Consider the following 12,179-nt stretch of genomic DNA (forward strand, 5'->3'; position numbering starts at 1 on the left):
CATTGCTAGAGCAAGTGATGAGCTCCATATAGATTAGTAAAAGTATCATTTAAAATAAAATAATAGATTCTATATATTCTAGGTTGACCACACTGACGTCAGACGTCAATCCCACACTAGTTCCATTATCTTACGTCGTTTCCATGGCGCGTGCAATATAGACAACTTTTAGCATTTTCTAAAAAATGACCCAGTCGCCATCTTTGTCCTATAATTTACTGTTATCTCTAAGACACCTGTGCCCCCCCTCAAAATGGATGCGTTTCTCAATCACTACACTAATATTCAGACACTTTCCACCTGACATGTGCACATTTATAAAATGTTATCATCTGCAATCATTTTACTGTGAAATAACAGGTGAAACTCAGGTGTGAGGTGGCCTGGGGAAATAAGTTCACCCAAACACAATGGAATAACTCATATTTATAATATAATATATAATATTTAACCTGTATTATTACATAAGGCACAAGATAATATATATTTAGGCTTCATTTAATAATCAGCCTCTATAGAGAAATGAAGCTAATATGTGATGAACTGTATTTTACCATAGCGTGCATCCAGCAATCTGAAGATGAATGCAGTCAGCGCGTATTTCTCACGTCGAAACCTAGTGGAGACCATTTTTGACACTTGAAAGATGTTTCCTGTAGATTTCCACAGCTCTGCTCTGGTTTATTAATTCGCAGTTTTCACTGTCCAACAATTCCGCACTTGAAGAGTTTCACTTCTCAAGAGTTCAGCTGCTGTCTGTCTGTCTGTCTGTCTGTCAGCGCTCAGGTGCAGAAGGAAGGTAGAACTGTGGCCTCTGCTTTTATAGGAGCAGCTCAACACGTCAGTCCTCGTCGTCATGACCTCAGTGGCACGTTATCTGTGGCGTCAGGTGTCCTCGAGGAAAATATTAAACAATAGTTTTATTTAGGCATTTTATTTAATGCGAGCACTTGCCCAGTTATATTTTAAAGCATGCTTTTACTATTATCGTTATTTGTATTAGACTTAAAACAATCTGTCATTAATTGATTAGTCAATAAACGGAAAATTACTTTCATGTGTGATTAATTATTTGAACCACTTTTAATAAGGTCAATTTGCCTTTTTTGGGCTCTAAGAATAAGTGATTGACACTTTTTGACCATTTTTTAAGTAAATACACTAAATTATTAATTGACTAATCGAATCCCATTTTGCTCTTAATTTTTCCGATGAAAAGATTATTAAAATAATAGTTATTATTTAGTTATAAAGTTATTTAAGTACAGTTCTGTTGTTTTCACTCTTTTTAAATATTTACCTAAAGTATTTCTTTACAATGAACAGTTCATTCCATTCATGTTTAAATTATATGCTATTATTATTATTATTATTATTATTATTATTATTATTATTATTAAATGACTGTCCCTTTACATTTTTCCAGAGCGCATGCTGACGTCTTTCATGTTTTGTCCGAGTTATTCAGTTTGCAAATATAAAAAAAACTCTTGACAATCTTGACATTGGAACGGCTAATTATAAAAATGTCTGCTTCTTAATTTTCTGTAGACAGACAATCGACAATTCGTTTCAGCTCTAATTAGAATATGTTTTATCGCATCCAATCAAATTGTCTTATATGTAGAAACACTGAAGTTATTATGTGGAGTTGTAGAAATTAGGCATTTAAAGACATTGACGTATTTACTTTAAATTTAACTACCAATATTTATTTATGGGTTATTAACTGTCATTTTTCAACATGGGTTCATACAATGAATTGTAAGCTGTAGCCCTTTCATGCCACACATAAATAGAACATATATACATATATTTCAATTAGAATAAAATAAAAAATAATCTCAATAGTAATGTCCTAATTTAATAATTAAATGTCCTAATTTAAATATGTATTGAATTATTTTGTACGGAGCCCCTAAAGTCCCCAAAAGGAAATATTTTTGTCCGCACAAGTATAATTTACTTTAAATTCATATGCAAGTTTTATTTTAACCTCGGAATGTCATAACATGAAATTCTTGCTGCTCTTGCTGAAATCTGAATGTCCGCCAGATTCTGTTTAGAGGGGCATGGACACTTCGGTAAAACGGGTGAATAACAGAAAGCTATCTTTGTCAACTATCTTATCAACCAGCTCACCTCGCAATAACATAGCTAACTGACTGCTTAAATAAAGCAATGAACACAGCAATGTTTCAAACATAGTGGAGAAATCAGCAAACACATGCCTGTAAAGCCACAAGATAATAACTTGTGCCCACAAACCTTTTGAGACTTTAGGGACTCCGTAATTTTGTCCTGTTCATGTATTCTTTATTCTTTCTGGGTTTAAATGAGAGGCGGGGCTTGTCAAACAACCGGATAGATATTAGTGGCTGTGCGTAGGCTTTTTTAGTAATTTAGTCAACTGATGAGCCCTGACTAAGTGACTTATTTTATGGATATTTCATGTTATATTTAAAACTGTACAATAAACTCAAATCATAAACTCAGTAACTGTAAGAAGTGTGTGTAAAGTGAGTGATCTGGATGAATTTTGAGCAGATCATTTCCTGTTTAGGTAACATTTTATACAATTCAAGTCTGTGTTGTGTATTTTTGATCATTTTTAACAATCAAACCGACTTACTTGGGTTGTTTTTTGACAAATTAAGCGTTTTTTTGTCCCTGATGCTTGACCATTGTTCTATTAGACAATTTACATAATAATTTACTTTACATTTACTTTTCTTCACAAAACTGACCCAAATGCTGATATTTAAGCTTTGGCGACCCCTAGTGGGGGTCCCGAGCCCCAGAACACGGTTCACATTATGTATGAGATATGTTCAAGCTTTGTAACATATGATTACATCAACTATAGACTACAGACATCTTTAACACTTGAGTTAAATCCGTTTACCATACTGTATATCTCTGTAGCTAGTCTCTATCTCCTTTTAATCAGAGTTAAGATTGAACCAATAAAGCAGTAATGCATTAATTCTAATCACAATAATTATACAAATAATAATGAGACAGTAGTAGGCCTATAATGTTATTATCTATAATATTTTCTGCATTCAATGTAGTCTTCTTTCAGCCCACACAGTCTGTTTAAAACCACACCTCTTCTTTACTGATCAGAACTTAGGTATCTAATAATCATTAGACCTGAATTAGAATTGTTAATATAGTAATATTAAGTAATATAATAGTTAATATATTGCTAAATGCACTTTTTTTTAATTCAACAAAAATAAACTATTAAATACTATAAAGGATTTTAAGGGAGAACATGTATTTCAAAGTCTGATGTAACAAAATTATTATTATTAATTATTAAATTATTTGTCAAATAAACCTACGGGGCCCCTGGTAGCTCCTCTGGTAGAGTAGGTGCCCCATACAGGCTGAGTCCTTACCACAGCGGTCCAGGTTTGATTCCACCCTTCAGCCCTTTGCTGCATGTTATGCCCTCTTTCTTTCCCCCCTTTCCTGTCAATCTTCACCTTTCCTATAATAAAACCCCCAAAAAGCAGAGGCTAGTGTGTAACTTGTTATTCGAAAGTGAATATAATAAAGTAGCCGGTTGGACTTAAATGAGTAGTTGGCTGCTTGGCTGGCAGCTGGCATTTATGGAAGGCTCTGCATACTGTGCTTCAACTGGCCACTTGTTTTCTGTCATAGCTGCTTTAGTGCTTTGAAGTTCATTTCCTGCTGCACAGGACTCTCATCTGTATCAACGGGACGGAGGTTGAGCGTGTCGCCAGCTTTAAGTTTCTGGGTATCTCCAACACTTTGAAACCTGAGGAGACTGAAGAAAGTCCATCTGTCCCTTCAGATTCTGGTCAACTTCTGCCACGGCACCATCCAGAGCATCGAGACAGGTTATATGAAGTGAATGTCCTGAGAGCAGGCATTGTTTTCTTGCAACCACACACACATTAGGTACTCATTTTCTAGAATGTAACAGTATGTTTATTCATTTAAGACATGTATCATTTGTAGGACATTTCCTGTACCTTGTATCATATTCTTTGCTTCAAACAGGCTGTTTGGCCAGCTGGCACAATTTCAGTTTTAAAATGCCAAAATCAATATTTTACAAGGAGAGTTCATTAAAGGCGGGTTCAGATCAGGGCTCACAGAAGTCCACCTAGCCAGTGACTCAGTGTTATTTAATAAAGTAAAATATATTGTATTTCAGCATGCCTTTGTAAACACAGGTTCAAATACCTGAATGGCCTATATTAGGTGTGAATTAATCCATCATGTATGTTTACTGTGTGCTGTGAGGAGTGAATAGGTCAGTTTATCACAGGCCTATCACATAAAGACTCACAACTTACACAGACATGGAAAACATGCAAACGCCACACAGAAAGGCTCCTGTTGGAAGGTGGATTTGAAACCAGAACGCCACAAACATAAATGTTGCACAAATGTATATTTAAAGTGATATTTTCATTATTCCATTATCCATTTTACAACAAATTATAGAAATGTACTTGTCTTGTATTAGACCATAGGAAAAAAAATTAAATTCAGAAATGATATAAACACATATTAGTTGCATTTCATGTAGGGATGCTGCTTTTGGTTAAGTCCAGCTCAACGTCACAGAAAGCAGGATTAGCGCTGCCAAATTTCTTCTCTCTGTCCCTCGTCAGGTCAAGCTTTCCTGATCGTCTCATGACCTCAAAACGGGGAGAGCACACAGCAGAAAGTCAGCAGCTGTTATCAGTCTGTAGCATTCAGTGTTGTTTCACTGCTGCGGCACTTACTCTGTCTTTGAAAAGTTTGACCAGATGATAAAGAGTTGTGTCCTCTTTCATTAATGTGAGCTTTGATTCCACCTTCAGCTTCCAGCCTCCTGAAATGCACATTACGAGCACACCAACATTATAGTTCATTACAAAGCAGTACGGCAGTGAGATCTGAAGAAGTACTTATTTAGAAATGATCAATTATGCAGTGGAATATGTTACAGTACCTGTAAACAGGCTGACTAATAGTCCCACACTGATAGCTACTATGGTTCCAATAGGACTGAAGTAAAGGTAGGACAGAGAGTACCAGTTATCTGCCAGCAGAGGACTGGAGGTGGAGAAAATAGTGCATGAGGAGGGAAATCTTGCTCATAAAGACAACATTGTGACAAGAGATTTAGATATACAAGACATGTTTATTCTGAGTTGGGTAGTAATAGGATATTTGTAATAATAAGATCAATCAATCAATCAATCAATCACAGTCCGTTGCCAGTTGCACACTTACTTGCCGTCAATGTTGTGTAATGGGGCTGTGGTGATGGAGGCTGGTTCTGTTGGCAGAGCAGTGGAAGTCCAGTTGAGGCTGTCTGTAGTGGTGAAGTTACAGCCCTCAGTGGTCAGTGACAGAGGTCGGGTCATTTTGGGAGGGGGAGGGTATATCTGGGCTCCGATGCCCACCCACAGTGACACAACCAACCCTGACAGAAGGCCTGACAAAGCGCCCTAGAAAACATTTTAATCAATGTAAATGTGCTTTTCAGAGGAGCAGCATGTGTAAATATTATACAGACACTTGAAAGGGTGGAAAGTGAGAAAGTGATGTGATGTATAATTTGGGGAGCTGTACTGCTAATCTATACATGAAAAATGAAGCAATTTCCAAACTGTAGTCAGTGTATTTTATAGGATAAATACTTTATACGGTAAATTATTATCCCAGGAGTACAACACAGGATTAATGTGTGGGTTACTGTATTCCCAAAAATAACAAACAACCACAGTTAAATGAGAAGAGGCTTACTTTTGAGTTGGCAAATGGACACAGGATACCCAATGTAAACAGGCCGAGTAAAGGACCTCCAATGACCCCAAATATGCTGATGGCTGCCTGTATAAAGAAGCACATATCAGTAGCAGGGTTCATTCCTACTCATGAACCCCTGACAGGGTCTCTGCTAAAGCTTACAGAACATAGTGTAATTAACAATTATATACGTCCTTTAATACTTTAGTCTTTGTTTAAGCAGAGAGAAACAGACACAGATCTACTCTACCTGCAAGATCCCTCCCATGAGTGAAGCCAGTCCAGCCATTCCAATACATAAAACCCCATATATGAGACCTGCAAACGACACAGGGGAAGAATTTGAGGTTCTAATCATTAATTAACACCTAACGTTAATCGTGTTAGTGTTCAACAATCAACTCATTCAGCTGAAATACTGTGAGGACAACCCACTCACTCAGTCCTTTTGAGGTCCAGGACAGGTGTTTCTCAGACATGTTGATGTACGGTTTGATCAGGTCCTCTACTGTCACTGCAGCCAGCGCATTGATGCTGGAAGACACTGTGCTGGAGTGGAAATAACATCAAAATGATACACATTTTACTCAAAGAAGGACCATGATACACATGTTTTTTTCCTGTCAATCCCACTTTGTAGTAAATTACTGTATTAACCTTAGAGATCCACTGTAAGCAGCTGCAACAAACAGTCCAGGAAGGCCAGGATAGTCTCCCAAGATGTCCATCACCAAATATGGCATCAACTACAGAGGAAGGGTGACACTGAATTAACATAATGTGATCAGGAGGGTTGGAGTCTCAAAATGGATACATAAATATAACCCTATAAGGCTTATAAAGCTGGCTAAGGTGTCAGTGGGTGGATGTTGATTGGGAACCGAAAATAGATTTCAAATCACCTCAGTTGACAGACTGTTTAGCAGCTATGCCTCTCTCCATCGTACCTGATCGGGAGCAGAAACCAGACCGGCTGTCCATGGGTCACAGTTCTTATAGACTGAGTAGAGGCACATTCCTGCAAACACTGAGCACAGCAAGATGGACAACAGACCTAACAGGTTGATGTACAGAGATCTGGGAAAACACACATGGAGTAGGAAAGCAGATGGACAAAAACATGTAAAAACATTGAACATTTTAAATAGAGACATGGATTTATTAACATATATGTATGCATGTATGCATATTAAAAATCATAAATTACAAATTAATATATTCAGTTTAAATATGCATGTTTACCAGCTATTATAAGTAAGACACAGTACAACTTTGTCTGTTCTACAGTGCACAAATGTCTGTATATTCTAAAAAATATACTATTATATAGAATACTATCATGTAAACATCTCTCCCGGTAAAACAGGACTCACAGTCTGGCGTGAGTGAGACTCTTGCAGGAGATGTATCTCTGAACCTGGGCCTGGTTGATCCCATAGATACTGATCCAGACAAATGTCCCTCCAACGGTTATGGTCCAAAAGGTGTGTCTCCTCAGAGGGTTTGTGTCAAAGCTGATGAAAGAGGGCAGTTTGAATTTCAGTTAAAACATGAAAGTAAAAGCTTTCCTATTGTTGCCAGAAATTCATTCATTCAAATGTAAAGTTGAAACTGATGGATTAAACTGGGATCAAACCTTTCAGCACCATGGAGAGAGACACAGAGGAACGTGTTTGAATGTCTTAGCACCAGAAACACAGCAGATTGTTTTTCATGGAAGAGATAGCACTGTACTTTTAGAACATGTACTATTATATAAATATTATAGTGTATACTGGTTTGCATCTAGTCTCATGGGGGCTTGTAATATGCCTGTCACTGTAGCTGTGTAACAAGTTATCTCTTCTATTAAATACAGATAATCATCTCTGACACATACTCACTCCAAAAAGTTGAGCCTCCCTCCTTGTTGTGAATCTGAAATTATGGGGAAGACTCCACCTTGTAAGACCACAGACCTGATGATGACAGACAGGAAGCCTGCAAGCATGACACCAAGCTGGAAGGGAAAATATTGAAAATAAGTTCCCTGATTTTTGTTCTAGTAGTGGTTCCAATTTCTCAGTTTGTTGCACTTAATAATGCATTATTTTGGTGTTTTGAATCAAATGTGGTTAATATGTAATGACTTATTTTTTTGTATGAGTGGAGAGTAGTTTCTTGCTGTGGTAGCTTACAGCTGTTGTGTATGAAACACTGGTGGTGTCATTAGCAACCACAAAAAGGTCTGACACATGCACGGTAATCCTTGACTTGAGCACTCTGAATTCCTTCATGAATCTGTCGAATTAGTTCCAGTAATACCAACCTGGAACACATCAGTCCACACCACTGCCTTCAGACCACCCTGTAACAGTGTAGACCACAAACAGATAGGTACAGATTTACTGTACATTAAAATCTGGGAATTCAAAAAATACAGGTCCTGGGAAAAGCATTTGCACAGCAGAGTCCAGTTGAGCAGACTTTGTTGCGTACCATTGTGCAGTAAAAGGTGCAGACCACGCCTGTGGAGATCACTGCACCCCACAGATCCATACCAGTTACTGCAGAGAGAGGGAGGGTTTCAGACACACTCGACTGATCAACACCAAGCAGCTGTAAGTGCTCTCGTGCAGGAATGTGTCATGAATCTGGCCCGCTGTGGACTGAAACCGACCTACCTTGGTTTAAAGCAAGAGCTGGGGCATAAATGACGATTCCAGTGTAGAGGATCTGTGACAAAGAGAAATAATACACACACGTAAATGACCCTCAGGTGTCAGATTTGCTGTTTTGCCCTCAAGACGTCAAAGCCCCTCATTATGTGTTGACTGGCTTCTTACTCACGGTCTGAACAATGAAGAGCACAGTTCCCAGCAGACGTGTTGCTCTGTTGAAACGCAGCTCCAGATACTTGACAGACACAGAAAAGAACAGACGATACAAAAGGCCAGTATCAAGAAAAATAGCATGAGAATTCAAGACGTTATCATACACTATTATCACACTCAAAATTAGTGACAGTCCCCCTTACTTTGGATCCAAGGGTTCATTAAGTAGCAGTGCGTGATCCTACATTCATCACTCTTTATCCATCGCTGGAGAGGATGGGGAGGGTTACTTTAAAAATGTAATCTGATACAATTACTAATTACCTGTATGTGGTCAGTAACCTCATTTAAATGTCACAATAATAATGTACTTAATAATTAATCTAACTTGATAAACTGATATACTTTGTACTCCTTTAATTAATTCCTTTTTTTCTATAGCTGTAAGGGATCCAGTATCCTGGTTACATAACTCAGTTACATGTAACTCCCAGGCCTACTTCTGGACCACTTCACCTTAACTTTACTGCCCAGAAATTCCAATAATTTTTATAGAAATAAAAAAAAGGACAATAAATCAGGGCTAAAACACACCTGAGCATCAAAACCATTCTACAATGCAACTTACTTACTTAGAGAAAAACACAACAAAAGAGCTTCCAATAAGTGATCAACTGATATTACAAGAGAGGAGGCTAAATGGGAAACTTAAAGCCATCCTTCCCTAGCCCCTTACCTTTACCTGACTCTATTTCAACACACTTTTTGGAGCAGAGCCATATCAACCTCAAGCTGGGCCAAACGCATGCACCTCAGCGTTTTCATTGTCATTTTTAACCACTCTTACACCAACCTTTTTGTTTGCACAGTAAGACAACAGCAGTCAAATATCTGCTCCAGTTCAAAAACAAAACATTTTACTTACATATTTCATGGCTTTGTGAATGTAACGGAACAGGAAAACCACATGAACGCTATTCTAAAAACCAAACCGCACTCACCTCATACGTGCTGGTGATGGCCAGCCTGTAAAATACTGGGAGGAAGACTTCAGATGTGACCACCATCGTCATTACATAGGAGAGACCATAAAATCCAATATTGGCTCCGTAGCGGTAAACCTACAGATGGATGATATGAATTAATAATGTTCTTTAGGATTTTGGAATCAATGAGTTGCCATTAATTTTTATTGCATTGGTGTGATGAATAGCCCTGCTTTTAAGCTCATAAGTTTAAGTCCCATGTAGGTCTCATTGTCTACCATTGTGGCTCAGATTCACTTGAGAAATCAGGGAAAATTATGCATCTCACCCCTCTAAAAAAAGTTTTCTTGTATTGAAAAATTCAATCTACAGACAGAAAAAGACCCAAAATAACTTTTCAAGAGAGTTCTTGAATTTGTTCCTTTGAATCTGCTTTGATAACCTTACCTCAGCCGGGTTGGACAGCACGGTGATGGCTGACATGAAGCTGGCAGTCAGGGACAAGGAGACAGGCAGGGCCGTTAGTCTTCGGCCCCCCATTAGGAAGTCCCCCGAGCTTCGCTGGCCCCTGTCCGCCCAGGCGTAGTAGACCCCAACAGCGGCGGACACTACGAGCATGAGAGCAAACACCACATAGTCTGCCACCACAAAGGAGCCAGACATCAGAGAGTCCCCTGACATTTTAGTAGTAATCAGATCAAAACTAGAAATCAAACTAAGTTACTCAAACTGTCCAAAGTGTTTTGCACTCATAAAGGAAAAACAGATAGTCCTCGATGAATGAAGTCCTGATACATCAACTTCTCGCTCAACACTGAGCTGAGAGCAGGACTACAGACGGAAAGACCTTTTATGTGTGTGTATGTGGAAGAGAGAGAGAGAGAGAGAGGGAGAGAGAGAGAGAGAGAGAGAGAGAGAGAGAGAGAGAGAGAGAGAGAGAGCATTCCAGGCAGGTACATGTGAAGTCAACAGGCGAGGACAAGGAATTGTTCACCTGACCACAAGATAAAAGCTATCATCAGTCCAGACTCCAGACCTTTACACACACACACACACACACACACACACACACACACACACACACACACACACACACACACACACACACACAGAAAACACACTTTTCTACAAGCAAGATCTAATTTGTTGTTCACCCATGACCTACAGGCACTCCTATGTTAATTTGCTCCATATGTTTGTGATAGCCTTATGAAAGCCTTTTAGAGTCCCTATTTTCCAAGTGTACAGTATCTTTGCAATATTCACACTTTTAATTTTACTTTTACACTTACAAAAAAATGTATTCAGGTGGAGTGATTCTAGATTATATGAATACAGATTTTGAAATAAATAAATGAAACAACAGCAGAATCAAAGAAGATTGTCACATCCCTGTACATTTTTACGAACTCACCATTTTTGTTTATTTGCTGTTACCTTTTCTGTGCCAGGCAATTGTCTCTACCATCTTTTTTTTCAACTGTCGTGCACAATAGACCCCGTACTGCAGTGTTATTCACTGCTTTTGAAATGTGTGTAGGTACCGATAAGAGACAGACCTCTAAAATTTAAACAATTTAGTAAAGCTGGCAGGAAGGGGAGGCCGCACTTAAGTAAACTGTGGTTTTATTAATCATTTAGTGAATGGAGGAAAAGGATTGAGCGGTTGTGAGACTGGATTATCTGGATTTAGAAGGAATTGGACTGCAGTCTATCAGAATCCTATCAAACAATTTGCCCTCTCTGCAGACATGGGGTGTTTTAGCTCTCGTGTTGTATTCCCTTTCGAATCAATTAACAATTTTTTCTGGGTTAAACTAACCTGGAACATACAGCACTCTGCATTTTCTAAACATGTAAATACTTTATATTTTTTTTATGTTTTTCTTCATTTTAGTGAACATAATAGATAATTTACATTTTCTGACACAGGGTATTTTATTTTGTTTAGGTATATGTAGTCATTTCTGTATGAGGTGTTACTAGTGCCTTCCCTGACTCCTCTATAAATGTATTTTTTCTGGAGCTGTCCAAGGTGCAAACAAGACATCCAGGGTGTTGTAAAAGACCATTGTAATGTTTTTCCATCTCTGTGTGGTGTCTGTTTTGTTCCTACCATGGTCAACTTTGTTTCCAGTAGTTGATGATGAAATCGTCTCCGCATATTCTCAATACATGTATTCCTTTTTCTTCCACCATGGCGACGATGCCTTTTTCTACCTTCAAGAATTTAACTGTTGTGAAAACAATTCATTATTCTACCATTAGTGGGTGGTAGAATAATAAAAGGGCTCACAGGAGATGTACCATATCTATGAAATGCTAAGAAAATAAGTGTTGTTTTAAAGGACCAGTGTGTAGGATTTAGTGGCTTCTAGTGTTGAGATTGCAGACTGCAACCAAAGAAGGAGTCAACCAAGTATGTCGGAGAAACTATAGTGGCCTTCAAACTTGCGAAAAATGCATGAGGACATATCTAAAGCCAGTGTTTGGTTTGTCTGTTCTGGGCTACTGTAGAAACATGGCAGTCCAACATGGCGGATTCCGTAGGACCCGCTCCCTCTGTAGATAAATATGGCTCATTCTAAGGTTTCGAAAA

At 38.3% G+C, this 12,179-nt stretch overlaps 1 protein-coding gene across 1 annotated transcript; it reads right to left on the reverse strand.

Moving 5' to 3' along the window:
• Positions 1-4,417: 4,417 nt before the first annotated feature.
• On the reverse strand, positions 4,418-10,381 carry LOC127359237 (sodium-coupled monocarboxylate transporter 1-like). The gene is made up of 17 exons (XM_051393125.1): positions 10,028-10,381; positions 9,596-9,715; positions 8,611-8,676; positions 8,445-8,496; positions 8,260-8,327; positions 8,090-8,128; positions 7,665-7,780; positions 7,155-7,295; positions 6,729-6,858; positions 6,439-6,527; positions 6,221-6,330; positions 6,032-6,099; positions 5,779-5,865; positions 5,263-5,480; positions 4,979-5,082; positions 4,770-4,858; positions 4,418-4,682 (listed from the first exon to the last, which is right to left on the reverse strand). Exons 1-17 carry the CDS (start codon positions 10,259-10,261, stop codon positions 4,563-4,565), a joined length of 1,851 nt encoding a protein of 616 aa, XP_051249085.1. The 5' UTR covers positions 10,262-10,381; the 3' UTR covers positions 4,418-4,562.
• Between the last annotated feature and the right edge of the window lie 1,798 nt (positions 10,382-12,179).

Source organism: Dicentrarchus labrax, unplaced genomic scaffold (genome assembly GCF_905237075.1).
Source record: "Dicentrarchus labrax unplaced genomic scaffold, dlabrax2021, whole genome shotgun sequence".
Taxonomy (NCBI): Eukaryota; Metazoa; Chordata; class Actinopteri; family Moronidae; genus Dicentrarchus; species Dicentrarchus labrax.